Source organism: Macrotis lagotis, chromosome 1 (genome assembly GCF_037893015.1).
Source record: "Macrotis lagotis isolate mMagLag1 chromosome 1, bilby.v1.9.chrom.fasta, whole genome shotgun sequence".
Taxonomy (NCBI): domain Eukaryota; kingdom Metazoa; phylum Chordata; class Mammalia; order Peramelemorphia; family Peramelidae; genus Macrotis; species Macrotis lagotis.
In genome coordinates this window covers 50850430-50874232 of record NC_133658.1, presented here as the reverse complement: position 1 = coordinate 50874232, position 23803 = coordinate 50850430, and the positions used below count along the sequence as shown (strand labels likewise).

Below are 23803 nucleotides of genomic sequence, written 5' to 3'. Positions count from 1 at the left end.
CTTCATAAAAAAAATCTATTATGCTTTTTGTTTGTTTGTTTTATTTTATCTATTATCCCTTTAAGCAAAATGTAGCTTCCTTGCTTATTTATTTTGTGTTTTTTTTTGTTTTATTTTTATTTTTTTCAAGGCAATGGGGTTGTGACTTGCCCAAGGTCACACAGCTAGGTCATTATTAAGTGTCTGAGGCCAGATTTGAACTCAGGTACTCCTGACTTCAGACTGGTTCTCTATCCACTGTGCCACCTAGCCACCCCTACTTGCTTATTTCTTTTAACCATGCATATTTTTACTATCTGATATAATGATTGGTAGCTCTGTTTTAATTGCTGTGATATATAATAAATTCTGCTTTAACCTCTCATTTTACCTATTTGTATTTTTAAAATATACTTTTTGTAAGTAGCATAGTGTTGGATTCTGCTTTCTAATCTACCTTGCTATTCTCTTCTGTTTATGAATTCATTCTATTCACATCCAGAGTTGTGATCATTGTATATTCCCACCCATCCTCTAGCTCACATCCCTCCATGTTTTCTATAGCATGAGAGGCTTCATTAAAAGTTCCACTCTAGTCTTCGTTAACCCAAATTCTATTTCCAGCTTTGGGTCCAAAAAATGAAAGCAAATGAGCTTAGCCTGATATGACCTAGTCCAGATAAAACCAAGCTAGTTATTCAATAAAATCTTTCCATAATCCATTCTGGAGTTTTCCCAAGAATCCAACGTCCTAAATTAGGAAAAAAAAGTCTACAGATTGAACAGTATTTTTTTCTTCCTGTTTTTAGAAAATCCTCTTTCCTATCCTGTAATAACCCCTGCTTCTTAGTCTCCTTCATTCCCCCCGCTGAAGAAGCAGCCCTTCTCTTTAACAAATTCAAGTCCTGTACCGGAACCCTTAATCCCATCCCATCCCATTTTCTCCAGGAGATTTTTTTCTACAACTATCTTCAATCTCTTCCTAAACAGCTCTTTCCCAGCTGCCTCCAAATATCCCCATGTCTCCCCCATCCTTAAATTTGTTTTCATATATTATGTTATTAGGGAAGAAACTAGATGAGCAACAAAATATTTTCTATTAGAGCATACGACCTACTCTCTTCCTTCCCCCCATCAATTTTTAGAAATATTAAGACTTTTTTTCCCCAGCTGATCATTTATTGTCCTGAATGCAACCATCTAAAAACACAAGTTATGGAAGGAATCAGGGCTTGGGGGTGAAGGGCAGAGGACAGGGAAGCGGGGCTCCCTGCTGGCCGCATCCCCGATACAGGACATCAAAGCCGCAGACCTTCTCCCACCAGTGAGTCCTTGGACTGCGGGGCCTCGATGGCGTTGTGGGTCAGGAAAGATGGACCAGCCGCTCGTCCCGGGCCTGGAGAACGGTGTGGAGCAGGCACTCGTGGAGGAGGCAGCAGCCTGCCCACTCGCGGGTGGTCACGTCCACGGGCAGCTCCACCTCCTCCACCTTCCCCTTGACGAGGGTCACCATCGGGTCCAGCTTGTTGGCCTCGACGATCTGGACAGCATGGTGGGAGACGCCGGAACACTCCAGCCCGATGCCCAGCCTTGGCCTGAACAGGCCGAGGATGCCCGAGCCCACGTCCACCAGCACCTTGTCCTTGGACCTCGTCCTTGAGCATCTCCTGGTGGACACCAAAGTGGGCATGGGAGTCGAAGTAATAATAGCAATAATAGTCCTTGGACGTCAAGTCCTCCGCATCGGGCTTCTCGCTGCTGTCTCGCGTTGGGCCACCTCCAGGATGCAGTTCACAGCCATCTTCTTTCCCCCCAACTCACCCCCCTTAAGAAGACTTTTTAAAGTATCCTAGTTACTATGCCCAAAGCACTACACAACTGTGAATACCCTTTGATCTAACAAAAACCACTACTTGGTCTGTATCCCAGAGAGACCAAAAAAAGAGGAAAGGACCTATTTATTTATTTATTTATTTGTTTTTTAATTAAAGATTTTATTTATTTTGAGTTTTACAATTTTTCCCGTAATCTTACTTCCCTCCCCCCACCCCTCCTTAGAAGGCAATTTGCCAGTCTTTACATTGTTTCCATGGTATACATTGATCCAAATTGAGTGTGATGAGAGAGAAATCAGATCCTTAAGGAAGAAACATAAAGTAGAAGAGATAGCAAGATCAGACAATAAAATATCAGGGTTTTTTCCCTAAATTAAAGGCAATAGTCCTTGGTCTTTGTTCAAACTCCACAGTTCCTTCTCTGGATGCAGATGATATTCTCCATTGCAGACAGCCCCAAATTGTCCCTGATTGTTGCACTGATGGAATGAGCAAGTCCATCAAGGTGGATCATCGCCCCCATGTTGCTGTTAGGGTGTACAATGTTTTTCTGGTTCTGCTCATCTCAATTAGCATCAGTTCATGCAAATCCCTCCAGGCTTCCCTGAATTCCCTTCCCTCCTGGTTTCTAATAGAAAAATAGTGTCCCATGACATACATATACCATGGTTTGCTAAGCCATTCCCCAATTGATGGACATTCACTCAGTTTCCAATTCTTTGCCACCACAAATAGGACTGCTATGAATATTTTTGCACAAGTGATGTTTTTACCCAGTAGTGGTATTGCTGGATCAAAGGGTATGCACATTTTTGTTGCCCTTTGGGCGTATGAACAAGAATATTTATAACTTCTTTTTGTGCTAACTTTCACTTGCTCTGACCATCTGCCACCTTTCTAGGTGATGATGTTTTTTCCTTCATTATTGAAGAGAACCATGACATTAATGAGGTGATGCATGACAAGCTCATGAATTGGATTTGAATGAGGAGTGGCATGTAAAGTCACCAGCCTCACTTTCTCCTCCAGAACCATACCAGTCCAGTGGCCAGATAGGAATCAGGATGACTGGAGATGGTCACACAGCTAATAAGTGTCAAGTGTCTGAGGCTGGATTCAAATTTCTGTCCTCCTGACTCCAAGATCCGGGCTCTATCTTATGTAGTGGATAGAATGCGGACTGTGTTTTGCCTTTACTTGTAGATCTAACACTTGGCACAGGGTCTAGCCTATATTGCTGTTGTTGTTTAGTTGGGTTCAATTCTTTGTGACCCCCTTTGGGGTTTTCCTGGCAAAGAAATGGCAGTGGTTTGCCATTTCCTTCTCCAGCTCATTTTAAAGATGAGGAAGCTGAAGCAAACAGGATTGAGTGCTTGTGCAGGGTCACACAGCTAGGAAGTATCTGAAGATGGATTTGAACTTATGTCTTTCTAACTCCAGGCTCAGGGTCACCATAGCTAGCCCATAATCAGTGCTAAATAGGGTTTTATTGTTATTTGACTGTACGACTGATAGTAATTTCAATGCTATCCTCATTATTTGGTACCCATTAGAGATAGGTCAGTGTCTGTGACTACTTCACTCTTAGCCATTGTGTTTTTTAAAGTTTTTTTAAAAATTTATTTATGTCAATGGGGTAAGTGATTTGCCCAACGCCACACAGCTAGGTAATTATTAAGTGTCTGAGGTCGGATTTGAACTGAGGTCCTCCTGACTCCAGGGCTGGTGCTCTATCTACTACTCCACCTAGCTGCCCTGCCATTTGTGTTTGATCCCTTCTAAAGGCTGCTCTCTTTGGCAAAGAAACAAGGCAAATAAGATTTGAGAAACTCCTTTTTCAATTCTTTCTCTGATCTTCCTCTGTTTCCCAATATAACTCAACACACACATATACATCCCCCTCAGACGTGCACACCCACATATATATACCCCAATGTATACATCCACATAAATATACCCCCATATACACATTCACAAATATACATCCCTACCCCATTCCACAACTCCCCCCCCCACTTCTGTTGTCCTTAACATTCCATGTCAGCTTCAGATCATCCTGGTTTTTTTAATGTTTTTTTTTTAATAGGACCTAATCACACTTTTGTATTCCCCTTCTTTGACCTTTCTTTACTTCCATTTTCTGATAATGTTCTAAAAAACAGGGGTAATGAGTTTCCTTTGTAAACACATTGTTCTCTTTGGAGATACTCCAGAGAGATGAATTTGAGATACACCCCAGTTTTTTCTTACTTCCTCTACTCCCTCTTCTAAACAAATGGTAACTGAAGATTTCTCAGTTCTCTGGCTCATTGTCCTATCTCCTTGCAGGGAATCTGGGAATATCATAATCTGACACAGATCAGAGTAGACAACAGTTCCCCTTAAAAACACTGGGTCTCATATAGCTGTAATATACTCCCTTAACACCCTACTCTTGTAATCTTTGGCTTCCTTTAATACACAGTTCAGGCTAGCTCCTTTCCTGGTCTTTCTTTCTGCTAATGCCTTGCCCTCTAAGGGTATTTTATGTTGAAAGGAAAATTCTTCACTTGGGCTTTCATCCTGATTAATGAAGCAAAACTCAAGGCAACGAGAATTAAAAGGATTTTATTTTAAGTACGTCAAAGTAGCAACATGTGGACATGGATGGCTAATAACTGAAGATCAAGATGGAAACAACTTTTATAGGTAACTTTAAAACAATCCAGAAAGGTCCACCTTAGAACAAGAGGTTGGATCCTTGAATCACAGTTCTTTACCAATCTATCAAGGACTTGTATGGGGTAGGAGTATGTAACAAAGCCCAGGCAATACAAAAAACTGTAGACTTGGTGTCTCCTTTTTCTCCAGAATCTCTCCCAGCACTGGTGATAAGCAGAGCTGAGAACAATGGGTAACTGAGTCAATGGAACTATCAAAACATGTATCTATTTTGAAAGTATATTCTATATGAAGCTTTGTAATGTCAACAGTGATTAAGCTTTAAACTTACATTTCTTATCAGTCTGTTTTTTGCTTCTAATAAGGATTATACATCTGAATGTGGATTTATGCAAAAATGTCAAATTTCTTCTTAGGAAAAAAGAAAGCTTAGGGCAGCTAGGTGGCGCAGTGGATAGAGCATCAGCCCTGGAGTCAGAAGTACCTGAGTTCAAATCCAGCCTCAGACACTTAATAATTACCTAGCTGTGGCCTTGGGCAAGCCACTTAACCCCATTGGGTTGCAAAAAAAAAAAAAAAAGAAAGAAAAAGAAAAAAAGAAAGCTTGTTTAGTTATTGTAGCCCCAATAAATTCCTTCATTGTTTCAGCAGTCGAATGATTACACTACATTTTGGCAGGGAAAAAAGGAAAATCCATATGGATATGTACAGAGATTTTTTAAAAAATGAAGCTGTTGAAAACAAAAAGAGAAAAATGGATGGATAACTCTCTAAAATGAATGTAACTCTCTAAAGTATTATGATTTAAGAAATTACAGGATAACTTAGGTGGTAAATGGATAGAACACCAGCCCTGGAGTCAGAAAGACCTGAGTTTAAATTTGGCCTCAGACACCTAATAATTACCTAGCTGTATGATAAGTCACTTAACCCCATTGCCATGGGGGAAGGGGTGTGTGTGTGTGTGAGGAAGACAAGAGATTTTATAAATTGTCATTTTTTTTCTATATTGAAAAGAAGTCAATTTCCCTGAAGTTATTTGACTATTATTTTTGAAAATTATGAAATTGCTAACTGAGTTATGAGGACTATTGTTTTGCTTAAGTGTTTTACATAGGTATTGTAAAAAGAAATTCTCATTTCCACCCTGGCCAAGTGTACAAGAGTAGAAGTTTGGTGGATTTCTTAAGGAAATCCTTGCATAAAATGGGGGTGTAAGTATAATTTTCAAGCCTGTTTCATTTGAGTATATATTTATATAAGTTAATTTGGAAGATTTACAATCACTTAGACAAATGCTATTCAAATAAACTACCTATCTGTAGGATTGTTGCTAGAGAGAGAGAGAGAGAGAGAGAGAGAGAGAGAGAGAGAGAGAGACAGCTGTGTCCATCCAGGGGTGCCAAAAATTGGCAGAGCAACTGGGGTGGGGAAATGCAGCTATAGTTCATTTGAGTGAAGAACTCACCAATCCTACTCAGGAAGGTAAGACTTAGACTTTAATTCACAGGTTGTTCAAACAATTTACTAGTTACCACAAAAAAAGTTGACAAGATAGGTTCTTTAGAGAAGCCGCTAGATAATGAGTTTCTTTTTGTTTTAGATATTTCTAAAAATTTCATTTATTTACACAGCCAGGCAATTATTAAGTGTCTGAGGTCAATTTGAACTCAGGTACTCCTGACTCCAGGGCCAGTGCTCTGTCTATTATACCACCTAGCTGCCCCCTAGATAATGAGTTTCTTATAGGAGATAGTAGTTTTTAAGGTCATAAAGCTAAGTAAAAAGAGACATTGAGAGAGAATAGCATGGAGGATAGTCAAGTTAAAAAGCAAAACAAAAGGAAAGGAAACAGATCAACATACATCCAACAACATGGAATTGGGGTCACATTGGTCCAATAGTAGTTGGACCATATGGAGCTTGTTTAGAGAAAGGATGAGGAAAGGAATTGAAACATCCTAACCAGGAGTTAAATAGGAAAAGAGGGTTTGCCAGGAAGAAAACTTGCTCAAATATATTGGGGGTCAATGTTTAAGGAGTGACCAACACCTAGTGTAGGGGTGGTAGAGTCTATTGTTCCTACTCCAAGGGTGGGACTTCTTAATATGTGGTGTGACTATGCGTGAGCAGTGTTCCTTAGTACTCTGAATGAGTGACTTTTGTTGCCTATTGAGCATGTTTGGCATCCATTGGCACCATGCAGGCTCCTACTCTAAGGGCATGCCCAAGGTCAGACATATGGCCACTCCCAAGCCAATATAGAACAGTATAGCAAGTCTTTAATGGTACAAAAAACCCCCCACAAGTTTTGTTCCTTAACACAAAAGTTCATAATATTTCTCTGTCCTCAGAACTCCCCTGCCAGAGGATTATTTCTAATGATGTGGTTAAAGATAAAATATTCATTAAGAAAATTTTAAAGTCTGGTAAAATTTTATTATTGTAATAAAGTTGATTTAAATGGATATTTCTCTCCAAATTAGAAAAAACTGAGATTCCTTCCCATTATAAACACCTTTGACCAAGGTGAAACTTTATGGTAATTAGGAATTAATTTTTGCTAACACTTTTGGAATTTCTTTGCTTTGGAATTCCTGAATAAGAAAGAGATCCCTATCATTTTAGAAGTTAAGAAAAGGAAATACTTTTAAAAGTTTAGATTTTAGGGAAAAGCTTTATAGAGTTTCTTTTTAATATAAGCTAAATTCATTGCAATAATTTTTTGACATTAATTCTGTCCAACCTTTTTTGTGATTAATAAGATTTTGGAACTATGAATATTTTTGAAGTTTTCATAATTAAGATGGCTGTTTGGATGTGGATTTTTCTTTTTTAGAGAAATTGTCAAGTAGTTTGACATTTCAGGTCTAAAGCCAGTGAACTTGCTATTTTGTTTTGAGTTTTGTTCTGGAGAGATATTTAAAGACAGAACTTATTTCTGTGCCTTTAAGACCGATGTGGGAGGCCATCATTTACTTGGAATTTTATAATTTTCCCCCTAATCTTGCTTCCCTCTCCTCCACAGAAGGCAGTCTGTTAGTCATTACATTGTTTCCATGATATACAGTCATCATTTATATTTTTTTTTAAAAAAGGGTTTCCAGATAATCAGATCAAGTTAGCATTTGAATGGATGAATCCTGCTTTAGAGTCTCCCCAAATTCCATCACAATAAGATTTATCCCCATGCTTTGTGAATATCTTTTTTTTTTAATAGGTTTTTCTAGGCAGTGGGGTTAAGTGGCTTGCCCAAGGCCACACAGCTAGGTAATCATTAAGTGTCTGAGGACGGAGTGAATATCTTTTAACATGACTAATAAACACCCAAAGTCAGGAGGAAAGGGACCATTTTTGAAGTTAATTATTGATAATGATCCTTCTGTTCTTGGTAGACAAAGCACAAATGAGAACTTCTTTTCATTCAAACCACTATGGTGAATAAGACTCTGGGACTTTGAATATTCTTTTGGAGCCTCATTTCCTCATGCTATTGTGTCCCCACACTTTGTTTTTGAGAAATTTTGAGAAACATCAGCAGTCTACAGCTCAAAAAGCAGCATCTGAACTCTGAGGCTTGTGAATTATCTGTCTCTGGAAGTAATGTGGACATTCCCATACAAGAAATCTATCCATCTGATTAACCATGTCCTTGCATCTATCTCTTACAGGAAAATTTCTATTTTCAAGTTAGTAAAAGTGGAAGTTTGCCATCACACTATTAAGTCAATTAGTATTAGGTAATACTAAAGCATTTAAATTACATATTTAATTGTAAATGGGAAAGATCTTGCTGTTTTGATCTGAAGCTGCTATTCTAGAGTCTAAGTAAGAGTTTATATTGGTGATTGAACTTTTCACATGTATAAAATTCAACTCCTCAAGAATCTCATTTTCTTTTTTATAGAATGAGTATAATTAGAGAGAGGTAAATGAGTTGAAACAGAGGTGCAAGTTAACCTCTCTTGCTGTTCTGTTTTTGTTCTAAGAAATAAGATTTCAGTATAGAAAATACCATGTTAGTAAAGAGTATTGATTCCCATCCCATTCCAATTTGGAAATTTGATTTTTTTTGTTTGTTTCTCTCATCTGGAATGAGAACACCTGTAGAAATATATTCAGCTACTTAAGAGTTACCTAAAAGAATTCTAAGAACAGTAGTTTACATTTATGTCTAGTTGCACATGGTTAATAATTGAGTATGTTTTACTATAGAAAATGTTTTATAAAATTTGTTTTCTGTATATAATTTGGGATTATTGAATTTATATATCCAAAATTTATACATCCCCATATTGTTACAACTTAGAGCAAAATCATTTCTGCAATATTGACATGAGAAATTTTTCTACTGTTGCCAATGTGAGATTATAGACAATACTTAGTATATAGGATTTTTGATCCTTGTGAGCCAAACTCACTTGAAGCTCTGCCTTGCACCTTATGGCAGTGGTGGGAGCCAGTTCACATGGGTTCAGCAGAACCACTACCTAATTTTAGGTTGAGTTTGGCAAACTAGTTGTTGAAATGGCACTTGTCATCAGGGTTTGGTGCCAAGGTGGGATTCAGCAGGATCACACTGGTTTGGCAGAATCAATACCTAATTTTATGTTGTCAAGTTCAGTGATACCGTTGTTGATCTATTTGAATTCCCCTATGGGGACTGTTAACTGTCTTATGGAACTATTAACTGATATTGTTCTCAGTTTTACTCAGAACAGTCAAGGAATACTTCTGGGTCAAGGATCTGTGATGCCAGAAGACCTATGAGGTTTTAATATGCATAAACTGTAGGTGAAGGTCTCTTGGGAAAGGCTGGAAGAATGACTATTTGGCATGCTTAAGATAGGATTCTTCTAATTTAAGAATCCTTTATACAAACATCCTCTGTCTGCCTTGCTTTCCCCAAACGTAAAATAGGGATAATAGTATTTACCTCCCAGGGTTGTTGTGAGGATCAAATGAGATAATATTTGTAAAGTATTTTGCAAACTGCTGTCCTTCTGAAAACCCAAAGGTCATTCCTTCATCCCAAGCTATCACCAGTTGTCCTGACTTTTGTCCTGCCACTGGAATTCAATGACTCTTTAAGAGAGAGTGAAGCTGATGACTTTGAGGAACTCTACATCATTTAAATTCAACTCACCCCATAATATCATCGTTCCTCTTTGAAAGTGTAAAAAATGTCAACTTTGATTGGAAAAATGCCAACCTTGTCTTTCAGAAACAAAAGGCTTGCCTGTTTGTTTTTCTAAATCTCATCTGCTATCTGGATGTCACTAAAGGGGGGACTTCTGATAAGGCACAAAAATCCTGTTTCAGGAGGAGGCACTTTTCCTGACCTATTGGAATTCTTGAAAGTGTCTTCCCTGGGGTGGCTAGGTGGCCTAGTGGATAAAGCACCGACCTTGGAGTCAGGAGTGCCTGGGTTCAAATCCGGTCTCAGACAATAATTACCTAGCTGTGTGGCCTTGGGCAAGCCACTTAACCCCATTTGCCTTGCAAAAAAAAAAACCTAAAAAAAAAAAAAGAAAGTGTCTTCCTGCCTCTAACAAAAATGGTATGAAGCATCCTGAGTGAGGAGAACTCTCCAGATGGATAAGGCAGCTTTGTCAGTTCTGGTTGAATTTTACCTTCTGATTTTTTGGTTCTTTGTTTCAGTTCTATAAATATGCTCTAAAATTCCACCTTGGGTCTGTTTCTAACTGGATCCCTGTGCAAGCATGATCAGAAGCTTAGAATTATACCTCAACCCTTTCTCCCATCTCTCAGATATGACATGCCCTATCAAGGTGCATGTCTGATGTCAATCATGTTCAGATGTTAGCCACCCCTTGGCTCCTCCCAATTCCTCCCAACCCAGACAATGCAAAGCTTCCTTAAAAGCCTTGCTCATTCTCTCTGCTGCACCATTTCTGTTTGTTCTCTTTTTCATACTTCTCTCCCTCTCTATTTTACCAAGGGCAAGTTGCCCTATCACCCACCCCCCCTTAGCTGTCTGACTCCTACTCATTCCCCCAGGGGATCAGTCATTCCCAATTGCCTTTACTTCCTCTATTTTAGGAATCTAGTCTATTTCACTGTCCAAATTTCTGTACTTTGATACCTATGACCTTAAACATTTAAAGAATTTTTTTTAAGAAATATTTTATTTATTTTGAGTTTTACAGTTATTCCCCTAATCTTGCTTCCCTCCCTCCACCTCCCACAGAAGGCAGTCTGTTTAGTCTTCACATTGTTTTCATGGTATACATTGATCCAAGTTGTCATTCTAAGTTTTTCATGACTGAGTCTTATATGCTGTAACTGACTCTTACTCTGAACTGTTCAGAGTGACTATCTCATTAGGCAGCATCTAAGTTTTTTTTTTAAAGATGGATTTTATTTATTTTTAGTTTTACATTTTTTCCCCCCATTCTTGCTTCCCTCCCCCCACCCCCCCACCCAGAAGGCATTCTGTTAGTGTAACATTGGTTCCATGTTATACATTGATCTCAGCTGAATGTGATGACAGAGAAATCATATCCTTAAGGAAGATAAATAAAGTATGAGATAGTAAAATTACATAATAACATAATGCTTTCCCCCCCCTAATTTGACAGTTATGGTCTTTGGTCTTTGTTCAAAGTCCATAATTCTTTACCTGGATACAGATGGTATTCTCCATTGCAGAGAGCCCCAAATTGTCCCTGGTTGTTGCACTGAAGAGGTGAGCAAGTCCATCAGGGTTAATCATCACCCCCATGTTGCTGTTAGTATGTACAATGTTTTTCTGGTTTTGCTCATCTCACTCAACATCAGTTCATGCAAATCCCTCCAGGCTTCCCTGAATTCACATCCCTCCTGGTTTCTTTCTTTCTTTTTTTGTTTTTTTTTGGTTTTGTTTTTTAGATTTTTCAGGGGAATGGGATTAAGTGGCTTGCCCAAGGCCACATGGCTAGGTAATTATTAAGTGTCTGAGACCGGATTTGAACCCAGGTACTCCTGACTCCAAGGCCTGTGCTCTATTCACTGTGCCACCTAGCTGCCCCCCCTCCTGGTTTCTAATAGAACAATAGTGTTCCATGACATACATATACCACAGTTTGCTAAGCCATTCCCCAATTGAAAGACATTCACTTAAATTTCCAATTTTTTTGCCACCACAAACAGGGCTGCTATAAATATTTTTGTACAAGTGATGTTTTTACCCTTTTTCATCATCTCTTCAGGGTATAGACCCAGTAGTGGTATTACTGGGTCAAAGGGTATGCACATTTTTATTGCCCTTTGGGCATAATCCCAAATTGCTCTTCAGAAAGGCTGGATAAATTCACAGCTCCACCAACAATGTATTAATGTCCCAGATTTCCCACATCCCTTCCAACATTGATCATTGTTCTTTCTGGTCATATTGGCTAGTCTGAGAGGTGTGAGGTGGTATCTCAGATATGCCTTAATTTGTGTTTCTCTAATAAGTAATGATTTGGAGCAATTTTTCATATGACTATGGATTGCTTTGATTTCCTCAGCTGTAAATTGCTTTTGCATATCCTTTGACCATTTGTCAATTGGGGAATGGCTTGTTTTTTTTGAAAATTTGACTCAGTTCTTTGTATATTTTAGAAATGAGTGCTTTGTCATAAACATTAGTTGCTAAAATTGTTTCCCAATTTATTACATTTCTTTTTATCTTGGTTATAGTGGTTTTATCTGTGCAAAAGCTTGTTAATTTAATGTAGTCAAAATTATCTAGTTTGTTTTGAATGTTGTTCTCTATCTCTTTCCTGGTCATAAACTGTTTCCCTTTCCATAGATCTGACAGGTAAACTACTTCTTGATCTTCTAGTTTGCTTATAATATTGTTTTTTATGTTTGAATCCTGTATCCATTTGGATCTTATCTTGGTAAAGGGTGTGAGGTGTTGGTCTAATCCAAGTTTCTTACATACTAACTTCCAATTTTCCCAATAGTTTTTATAAGAGAGAGTTTTTATCCCAATAGCTGGACTCTTTGGGTTTATCAAACAGCAGATTACTATAATCATTTCCTGCTATTACACCTAGTCTATTCCACTGATCCACCACTCTATTTCTTAGTCAATACCAGGCAGTTTTGAAGACCGATGCTTTATAATATAATCTTAGGTCTGGTAAGGCTAAGCCACCTTTTTCATTGAATTCTTGGAAATTCTTGACTTTTTATTTCTCCATATGAATTTACTTACAACTTTTTGTAACTCATTAAAGTAATTTTTTTTGGAATTTTGACTGGCAGGGCACTAAACAAATCATTTAATTTTGGTAGAATTGTCATTTTTATTATATTAGCTCTACCTATCCATGAACAGTTGATGTTTGCCCAGGTATTTAAACCTGATTTTATTTGTGTGAGAAGAGTTTTGTAATTGTTTTCAAGAAGTTTCTGAATCTGCCTTGGCAGGCAGACTCCCAGGTATTTTATTTTGTCTGAGGTTACTTTGAATGGGATTTCTTTTTCTAGCTCTTTCTGCTGTATCTTGCTAGTCATATATAGAAATGTTGAGGATTTGTGAGGGTTTGTTTCATAACCTGCTACTTTGCTAAAGTTGCTAATTACTTCTAGTAGTAGTTTTTTAAGATGATTTTTTAGGATTCATGTCATCTGCAGAGTGAGAATTTTGTCTCTTCCTTCACTATTCTAATTCCTTCGATTTCTTTTTCTTCTCTTATTGCTGAGGCTAGGATTTCTAATACGATATTGAATAGTAATGGTGATAATGGGCATCCTTGTTTCACCCGTGATTTTATTGGGAATGCCTCAAGCCTATCCCCATTACATATAATGCTTGTTGATGGTTCCAGATAAATACTATTTATTATGCTAAGGAACAAGCCATTTATTTCTATACTCTCTAGTGTTTTTAGTAGGAATGAGTGCTGTATTTTATCAAAAGCTTTTTCTGCATCTATTGATATGATCATATGATTTCTGATAGGTATGTTATTTATATAATTAATTATACTAACAGTTTTCCTAATATTGAACCAACCCTGCATTCCTAGGATAAATCCTACTTGATCATAATGTATTATCCTACTGTTAACTTGTAATCATTTTGCTAAGATTTTATTTAAGATTTTTGCATCTATATTCATCAGTGAGATAGGTCTATAATTTTCTTTCTCTGTTTTAACTCTTCCTGGTTTAGGTATCAGCACCATATTGGTATCAAAGAAAGAGTCAGACAGAGTTCCATCTTCACCTATTTTTCCAAAGAGTTTATATAGAATTGGAACCAATTGTTCCTTAAATGTTTGATAGAATTCGCTTGTGAATCCATCTGGCCCTGGAGATTTTTTCTTAGGGAGCTCAATAATGGCTTGTTGAATTTCTTTTTCAGAGATAGGGCTATTCAGGTTTTTAATTTCCTCTTAATTTAATCTTGGCAACTTAATATTTTTGTAAATTTTCATCCATTTCACTTAGATTGTCAAATTTAGTGTCATAGAGTTGGGCAACATAATTCTGAATTGTTACTTTAATTTCCTCCTCATTGGTGTTCAGTTCACCTTTTTCATTTATGATACTAGCAATTTGGTTTTCTTCTTTCTTTTTTTAAAATCAAATTGACCAGAGGTCTATCAATTTTATTGCTTTTTTTCATAAAACCAGCTCTTGGTTTTATTTATTAGTTTAATAGTTTTCTTGCTTTCAATTTTATTAATTTCTCCTTTAATTTTTAGAATTTCTAATTTGGTATTTAATTGGGAGTTTTTAATTTGTTCTTTCTCTAATTTGTTTAGTTGCATATTTAGTTCATTTAAAGATATAATATATCCCCTGACAGCAACCTTGGGTGTATCCCATAGGTTTTGGTATGTTGTATCATTGTTATCATTTTCTAGGATGAAATAATTAATTCTTTCTATAATTTGTTGCTTGATCCATTCATTCTTTAAAATGAAGTTCTTTAGTTTCCAATTAGTTCTGGGTCTAAATCTCCCTGGCCCAGTATTGCAAATGATTTTTATTGCATTACGATCTGAGAAAGATGTATTCACTGTTTCTGCCTTTCTGCAGTTGTTCATTAGATTTTTATGCCTTAGTACATGGTCAATTTTTGAACAAGTGCAATGTACTGCAGAGAAAAAGGTATATTCCTTTCTATCCCCATTCAATTTCCTCCATAGATCTATCATATCTAGGATTTCTAACAATCTATTTACCTCCTTAACTTCCTTCTTGTTTATTTTATGATTCAATTTATCTAAATCTGAGAGTGGGAGGTTGAGGTCTCCCACTAGTAGAGGTTTGCTGTCTATGTATTTCTATAGCTCTTTCAACTTCTCTAAGAATTTGGATGCTGCCCCATTGGGTGCGTATATACTTAGTATTGAGATTACTTTATTGTCTATGGTACCTTTTAGGAGGATATAGTTTCCTTCCTTATCTTTTTTTTTGATGCTATCTATTTTTGCAACTACTTTGAGATAAGGATTGCTACCCCTGATTTTTTCACTTCAGCTGAAGCAAAATATATTTTGCTCCAGCCTTTTACCTTTACTCTATATGTATCTCTCTGCTTTTTCTTTGTAGTACATGGCACTTATACAAAAATTGACCATGTACTAAGGCATAAAATGAGTTTCTTGTAAGCAGCATATTGTAGGATTCTGTTTTTTAATCCACTCTGCTATTCATCTATGTTTTAAGGGAGAGTTCATACCATTCACATTCAAAGTTATAATTACTAACTCTTTATTGCCCTCCATGCTATCTTCCGTTTGTATTTTTCCCTTTTTTTCCCTTTATCTATATTCCCCGATAATTTGTTTCTGAATACTGACACCTTCAGTGTGTTTGCCCTCTTAAATGGACCCCCTCCCCTTTTTTCCCTTTCCCTTTTCTCCTTCTTCCCTTCCTTCTGTTAGTTCCCCTTTTTCTCCCCCTTCCAGTTCCCCCCTTTTCCCTTTTTAATGCTTGAAAGGTAAGATAAATTTGATTAAGTGTGTCTAAGTTAACTTTAAGACAAGTCTGATTAGATGAAGATTCATGTGGTTCTCACCACCTCCCTTCCTCCCCTTAATTATAATAAATCTTTTGTACCTCTTGATGTAATGAGATTTACCCCCATTCAGTCTCCCTCCAACCTCCCTTCTTTTTAAGGAAGTTTTGTTTTTGTTTGTTTGTTTGTTTGTTTGTTTTAGTTTTTGCAAGGCAATGGAGTTAAGTGGCTTGCCCAAGGCCACACAGCTAGGTAATCATTAAGTGTCTGAGGCTGGATTTGAACTCAGGTACTCCTGACTCCAGGGCCAGTGCTCTATCCACTGCGCCACCTAGTTGTCCTGGAGGTGTTGTTTTTAAATCATTCTATCTGAGTCACAGAAAACTTATGAGTGTCCAACACTTCTGGCTATGTATATTCTCTCTAATAGAGTTATAATTCTCAAGAATTATGAGACTCTTTCTCCCAAGTGGGTATACAGCCAGTTTCATCTTATTATATAGCAGTTTTGGGGTTTTTTTTTTAACCTTTTCATGTGTTTCTTGAGTCTCCTATTTGAAGTTCAAATTTTCTATTAAGTTCTAGTCTTTTCATCAGGAAATTTGGAAGTCTCCAGTTTCATTAAATGTCCATCTTTTACCCTGGAAGAGAAGGCTCAGTTCTGTTGGGTAGTGGATTCTTGGCTGCATTCCAAGCTCCCTTGCTCTCTTTGGAATGTCTCATTCCAGGCCCTTTGATCCCTTAATATTTCTGCAACCAGGTCCTGTGCAATCCTTACTGTGGCTACTTGGTATTTAAATTTTTTCTTTCTGGCTGCTTCCAGGACTTTTTCTTTTATCTGATAGTCCTGGAATTTGGCCACAACATTCCTTGGTGTTTTCATTTTAGGATCTCTTTCCAGAGGGGATCGATATATTCTTTCAATAGCTATTTTGCCCTCTGGTTCCATGATATCAGGGCAATTTTCCAGCATTAAACCCTGTAATATTAAGTCCAGGCTTTTTTTCTCTTCAATGTTCTCAGGAAGGCCAATAATTCTCAGATTCTCTCTTCTTGATTGATTCTCGAGGTCAGTGGTTTTACTGATGAGGTATTTTACATTTTTTTCCTATTTTTTCGATCTTTTGGTTTTGTTTAACACAGTCTTGTTGTCTCATGAAGTCATTAGTTTCTGCCAATTCCATTCTTTCTTTCAGAGGAGAAGATTTTTCTTCCTTTATCTTTGGCAACTCCTTTTCCAGTTGGTCCATTCTATTTTTGAAGGACTTTTCTATTTGCCCAAATGTAGTTTTGAGAGAATCATTTCCTTTTTGCATTTGCCTAGTTGAGGATTTGAGAGAATCATTTTCTTTTTACATTTGCCCAATTGAGGGTTTGAGAGAATCATTTTCTATTTGCATTTGCCCCACTGAAGATCTGAGAGAGTTGTTCTCATTTTGTATTTGTCCAATTGTTTTTTTTCCCAATGATTTTTTTCCTTGTTGTAACATGTTAATTTTCTCTTGAGTTTCTTTTTTCCAGTTTTTCCAATTGATTTTTAAACTCCTTCCTGATTTCTTCAAGGAAGTCTTTCTAGGATGGAGACCAATTCAAATTCTCCTCAGCAGATCTCTCTGGGTTAGGATCTGTCTCTTTTAAGTATTTCTCCACGCCCCCCTCCCCACTTTCTCTGGCCTTTTTTCATCTTGTGTTGGGGCAGGGGGAGCTGGCTCTCAGAGGTTTGCTTTTGAGGATCCTAGAGGCTTTGTTCACTTGGCTTTGTAATTCCAAGGGCCAGCCAGTGGGGGGTGCTGGTTGCTTTCTCTGGAGTGAGGTCCTCAACAGCAGGGTCTGAGTTGACCTTGAACACTGGGCTGGGCCCTGGGGGAGGGAGTTAAACTCTTTGTGTGGAGTGAACTCTGCTGTCTGGAGGGGGGAGGGGGTCGTTTATTGTTTGTTCTGGGCAAAGGGCTCTGCCGAAAGTATGGAGCTCAGGTCCCTGGCCCAGCTGCTTGTTCTCCAGGCGTGCTCTGAGACTCTGTGTTGGAACTCACCCTCCCGTAGCTCTTCTCTCCCTGGCCAAAAACTCCGAAGCTAAAGCTGAATCTTGTACTTACTGCTCACCGAAGTCTCCATGGTTGAGGCTGACCCTCTGGTCTCCCCCAGCTGCAGTGCCCAGCGATGATCCCTTGCTCTCGTCTCCCAGTTCGCCATGGTCCCCTGAGACAGACCTTTTGGTAGGTGTTCTTCTCCTGGCTTCTCTTTCTGCGTTTTGTTGATCGAATTTCTATTAAGAGGTTTCTCTCGTGTTATTTCTGAGGGGAAAGAGAGAGCACTATCATAGTGTCTGTCTTCTCTCTGCCATCTTGGGTGGAAGTCTTTAAAGAAATTTTTGAATTAAAGTTTATGCCCTGTACTTTTGGGTGAGAGAACCGTGTGATTTCTTTGCTTATAAATGAAGTTATATTGGTCTTAACAAGCCCCTGACCTCCTGGTACTTGTCTTCATTTGTTCCTTTAGCTCCCATAAAAAATAAAAACATTCAATGTCCCTGGGAAATAGCAGGTTAAAAGACCCAATGGAAAAAATTGAAATATCAGTCCTTGCCAGGAGGGGCAGGATGTGGCTTTGGGGAAGTTTTTAAAGTTAACATTGATGATTTCTTTTTCACTGTAGTAAAAATTAAGATTTCAGAATCTATTGAGAAGGGTCTCTGATCTGCTACTTCTGAAGTCTATCCATGGATTTTGTTGCTTTCCATTCTACTTTAAGAAAAATAAACTATTTTTGTGTTGTTGAAGTCATCTAAAAACAAAAATAAATTTTGTCTGTTTTTCTCTTTAATAACAAATATGAATCTCCCCATTGTATCAATGGCCACTGGAAGGTGTTGACATCCCAGAGGGAGAAGATTTCCATGCATTGTGGAGGTCTTTAGCACAAAGGGGTGACTCCTACTAATAGAATTTTTGATAGCAAACCCTCCATTCGGAGTGTAAATGACATGAAGCACATTCTGAATTGAGGTCTGCTCCCTTGATGGATAAGCATAGAAGCAGCTTTATCCAGTCCTGCCTTCTGATAACAGGCTTATATAAATATCATCTCCCAAAATCCATTTTGGATCCAAATTTTCTAGATGGACCCCATGCACACATGTAAAATTTGCTTAGAGAAATCTAATAAATGCCTGTGTTAGCCTAATTCTCTTCTTTCTTGAGAACAAACTCTTAAGGTTAATATTTTTTCCTTAAGACAGTCTATGGAGGTTAATACATGTAAGTTTAATTTCTTATTAATTTATTAAGGCCAAATCCACTCATCAGAGTGAATAATCCTTTCAGGTTCTCTCAAAGTTGGAAGGAGATCAGAATCTCAATGGAATAGTCGTCAATGTGAGCCAAAGAATTATCAGGAATATTCATTCCCCTTAGACAGGCCCAAACCAGGGCTGAAAGGAGAAAATATAAATCTTGTCAATGCTTGTGCAAAGGGACTGAAGAGAATTCAGATGAGACCTAAATCTGTAAAGCCTCATTACTCTTCTGTAGAGGGAAAGAAACTGGAGGGATTTAGAAAGAATACTATCAGATAGCACTGGCCCTGGAGTCAGGAGTACCTGAGTTCAAATCCTGCCTCAGACACTTTAATAATTACCTAGCTGTGTGGCCTTGGGCAAGCCACTTAACCCCATTGCCTTGCAAAAATCTAAAACAAAATCGTTAAAAAAAAAAAAAGAATTAAAATTCCCATGAGGTCCTTGGACTCAAGACACCAAATTCCTTCCTGAACAAACAAGCTCAAGGGGGTAGAGAGAGGTAGGGAAGGAAGTAGAATTCTAGTCAGTTTATATAAAGTTCATGGCAAGAAGTACTAAATCATGGAGTAGAAGAGGGAATACAGCAGGGAAAAGGTTAAAACAGAAATGTGAGACTCAAGGTGCAGGGACTGACAAAACTCCAGATTAAAATATAATTAGGGGCAGCTAGGTAGCAGTGAATAGGTTGGCTAGGTGGCACAGTGAGCAATCTAGCACCCCTAGATTGATTGTTTTGATGATTACAAGATTTAAGAAAGTGTGAAGAAAATGTTAAAAATGTAGATTAAATTTAAATGTATGTCCTGTGGTTCCGTTTGTTTTTATTCCAGGGTGCGGCTAGGTGGCACAGTGGATAGAGCACCAGCCCTGGAGTCAGGAGTACCTGGGTTCAAATTCGGCCTCAGACAGTTAATAATGACCTAGCTGTGTGGCCTTGGGCTCTCCCTTCCTCTCTTAGTCTCTACTTCTCCCCCAGCTTCCTTTTCTGATCTAATTAAATGTGTTTGCCATGGTTTGCCTAGATTTCTGTTAGCATAATTATAATAAAATAGCTCCACCCAAATTAATTGACACAGGGATTCAAATGTATAAAAAATATATTTTGATAGCTGAAATTACTTTTGTAATCCTACGTATTTCATATATGCATTTAAAAACAGTATTCTTAGAAGGTTCACCAAATTGCCAAAGTTGTGCCAGAACTCACAAAAAAAGATTAAAGTTCTTCATTGTAGAGGGCCCCAATTTCACACTGAGGTGGGGGCTCAAGCTATATGGGGTACACTTACCATAAAATACTCCCACAAATATGACTCAAACTGACTGACTGAAGGGTAACAATAGCCTTTCCTAGCTCTTAGAAAAATAACTCAACCTAATAGCTGATCTCTTCCTAATGTTCAAAAAAGTCCATCTCTTTCTTCATGATAGTTAATCATCAAATCACAGGACAAACCTTGCTTCTAATTTTTCTAGAGTCTCATCTCCAAGGCTCAGGAATCCTTGAAAAGGCCACAGGACCTTGATCTAAGAGAATCTGAACTCTCCTAAGAGAACAAAGGAGTAGTGATGAAAAGTTCATCTTTTTTCGAAGGGGTGAGAGGGAAACATGAATACTGCCCTGCCTCGAAGGTTGGGATCAAATTCAAAGTAAGTTGCGGTGTCTGAATTTCCCATAACTCCTCACTTCCTATGACCTTCAACCACCCAACAAAATGAATATGTAATATTGTATATAAAGTAAATAGGAACTATTTTATTAATCCATGTTTAAATTGGGGAGAGGCTTTGGGACCGAGTACCTAGAACGCTGGCCTTGGAGTCAAGAAGATCCGATTTCAAATCCATCCTCAGATGCTTACTAGCTGTGTGACCCTAGGTAAGTCACTTAACCTCATCTGTAAAATGGAAGTATTAATAGTCCTGGGCTTTTTGTGAAGATAAAATGAATTATTATGTTCTTAGCAGTGTTTGGTTGTGTATAAAAGTTATTGTTTTTGTTATTATTAGTATTACTTAACCCCTACCTTAGAGATCCAGGGAGATCCCTAAGATTTATCTGGTAAGTTAGAGATGAAGTGTGATCTACCTTGGTGAAGAGAGTTGTCATCCTGGGAGTTTTTGGTTTTTTTTTTTAGGTTTTTGCAAGGCAAATGGGGTTAAGTGGCTTGCCCAAGGCCACACAGCTAGGTCATTGTTAAGTGTCTGAGACCAGATTTGAACCTAGGTACTCCTGACTCCAGGGCCGGTGCTTTATCCACTGTGCCACCTAGCTGCCCCTATCCTGGGAGTTCTTCCCAAATTATTTGTACATGTTTAGCTATTGTCCTGTTTTTCTAAGTGTCCTTTCTAACTCCTGAACTCCCCAACGGCATGGCCCCCAAAGTCTCCAGTCCTTACCCAGGCACTCACCAAACATGCTCAGATTGACCAAGATGACAAGAAAGAATGACAATGGAAATATGGAACTGCCTTACCTAGAAAGGGAGATCACCAAATTCTGTGTCGCTGCTATTATTCCATTTTGGTAGAAAGCATCAGCTTAGAAATAACAAAGGTGAGAGAACTGCTTGAGTTTCCATCTGCAAATTTCCACTCCCACACCACCTTCTCAGCATCAAGCTCCCACCCAGGAGCTCCATTAGAGGCCCCAGCTTAAAGCATTAATGGAATTTGGTTTATTGATTCCCTCCCTTCACCCCACTCACACCAGCTCTTCTCTGTGGTGGCTCATGCTGCTAAGCTTTCTCAATCATCCCATTCCCAAAATGGGCCAGTGGCAAATGACACTCATCAGAGCTGAACCTCTGTGCCATCAGCAGCATCTCCCACTGTTCTGTTCCCACTGAACTTTAAGCAGAGAAAATGGATAATGAACATGCTCTCATGCCAACATAACCAGCCACTGCAGTGGTATAAGGGAATTTTTCCTTTTTTTTTTCTCTTCCATCCATATTAAATGAATTAACAGATGAACATTTAATGGACCTGGGGACAACATTTGATCATTAAAACAAAAGGAGAGAAGGGAGTCTCAGCCAAGCAGAAGGATTTGGGGGGTGGGGGTGGGGAGAAAATGCATGAGGAAACAGAGCTCTTACCATTGTATAGATTTTGACACTCAAACTGACTTTGACAGATTCACATGTGGATTGGTTTCAGGTATACATTTCTTTATTGTGATCAACATTTAGTGTTTGCATGACATTCCCTATTCTCCCAGAATATGGATTAGATGTTCTTCATTATGACATTTGATATTTGAGGGGGTTGGTATAGGAAAGAGGATGCCACAAGGGCAGCGAATTTGCCCTTATGGGTTAGAGAAGATTAGTAGAGACTTCAGTCCAGGTAGGTGATAAGCTCTCATTTCATCTGCAATGTACCTGCCACTCAATACTCTTCTGGAAAGGGGAGGGTTGTCAGTGGTGACTTGGGCTATGCTCATCATTGAGGCATCCTGAGATATTATGCAGCCTATATTGAAAACTGGGTCTGGATTGTTCAGCCCCCTATTCAATTCCAAGTCAGGAGCCTGTGTCATGAGTATATTATATGCTTGGCTTGTTTAATTTAATTTTACAAGCATTTCATGAGCATCTGTTATGGGAGGTTCTGTGATAAGAGCTAGAAATACAGAGATAAAGATGTATATAAAGGATCCTGATCAAGGAGAGCAATTTGATAAATATGGATGTAGCCACGACCAGTTCCTTAAGAAAATCCTTACATGATCTTTCCACCCTGCTATGTTCTACTTCTCTTCTGCTCTTTATATCTAAAATCCTCTGCCATCTATATTAGGTGTCCCCACTTCCTCTTCTTTTACTTTTTTCTTAGCCTCTTAGAATTTAGCTCCTGACCTTGTCATTCCACCGAAATTGCCCTCTTCAAAGTTACCAGTGATGTATTAGTTGCTCAATCCAATGACCTTCCTCTTGATTCTTTGCAATTGTTAAGATTATTGATCGTTCTTTTCTGTCTGGGTTTTCTGGACACCCCCTCTTTCCTAGCTGACCTCTCCTCTAATCACCGGTATCCCACCTAGTTCTGTCCCAGACCCTCTTCTCTTCTCTTTCTATACTCTTCCATCTGGGGGTCTTACCAGCTACCGCCTCTACACTGAGCATTCTCAAATCTATCCAACCTCAATCTAGGATAGTACACTTAAACTCAATAAGTCCAAAACAGAACTCAGTTATCTTTTCCCCTGAAACTTCCCCCAGTCCCAAACACCATCCTTCCAGTGACTCAGCCTAGTGCCGCTAGGGAAAGTTAATGTGAAATCTTGAAGTATTGTGCATGAGGAACAAGAAATAGGCTAATATACTGGAAGAAGATAGTACACCTCTATGTGCCTTAAACTCTCAACAAATATCTGTTTCATTTGGTCCTCACAAAAACCCTAGGAGGTATTATCATGCTCATTTTATAACTGAGGAAACTGAGATAGACAAGAGTTAAGTGACTTGTCTAGGGTCACACAACTAAGGGGTGTTTGAGGATAGCTCTGAGAGTAAGGTTTTTTTTAATTTATTTTCTATTTTTTTGAGGCTAGCTTTGACTCAGGTCTTTCTGACTCTAGATCCAGTACTCTATGCAGAAGTAAACCTTTTCTTCCTTGAAGAATTGCCTTCTCTGGTTAAGTAACTGCCCTTCCTTTTGTTAACTATTGTGTAACCTCGGAGTGTCTCATTTCGTTCCAGATTGAATCCTGAACTAGCAGCAGGCTGTCCTGGGTTACTTTGCCCTCTACACGAGAACGTGTGCCCATCTGGTTTGCCCTCTTCTTGATAGTCTCTAGCTTACCATTGTAGGGGTACGTGTAGGGGGTGGAGTAGAGGTGAAGCATCACTAGAATAATCAACCTGACAATGAGAGAAAGGGTCTGGTTTTTTGTTATCCTGGTCAGTCCAGAGACCAGGGGAATTTAACAGTGACATCACCCATCTCCCCCAGGTAGATATTATTGAACTTGGTATTCTGCTCAGGGGAGAAGTATTTCCTCCAGTCTTCTGTTACACCTAAAGGGAGAAAAGGACTCTGAGTGAAAAACTGGGATGA

At 38.4% G+C, this 23803-nt stretch overlaps 1 protein-coding gene and 1 pseudogene across 3 annotated transcripts in view; both read right to left on the bottom strand.

Moving 5' to 3' along the window:
* Nucleotides 1–1342: 1342 nt before the first annotated feature.
* LOC141506547 (protein arginine N-methyltransferase 1 pseudogene) lies at nt 1343–9634 on the bottom strand (annotated as a pseudogene).
* Nucleotides 9635–19174: 9540 nt separating this feature from the next.
* Nucleotides 19175–23803, bottom strand: part of LOC141497989 (sulfotransferase 1C4-like) — a 72924-nt gene continuing 68295 nt past the window's right edge. For 2 of the 3 annotated variants that reach the window (XM_074200895.1, XM_074200903.1), the window contains one exon: nt 19175–23763. In XM_074200895.1, coding sequence (XP_074056996.1) covers nt 23648–23763 — 116 coding nt within the window. In that variant the 3' untranslated portion in view covers nt 19175–23647. Of the gene's footprint in view, nt 23783–23803 lie in introns of all 3 variants that reach the window. The other variant, XM_074200910.1, reaches the window with a different exon arrangement.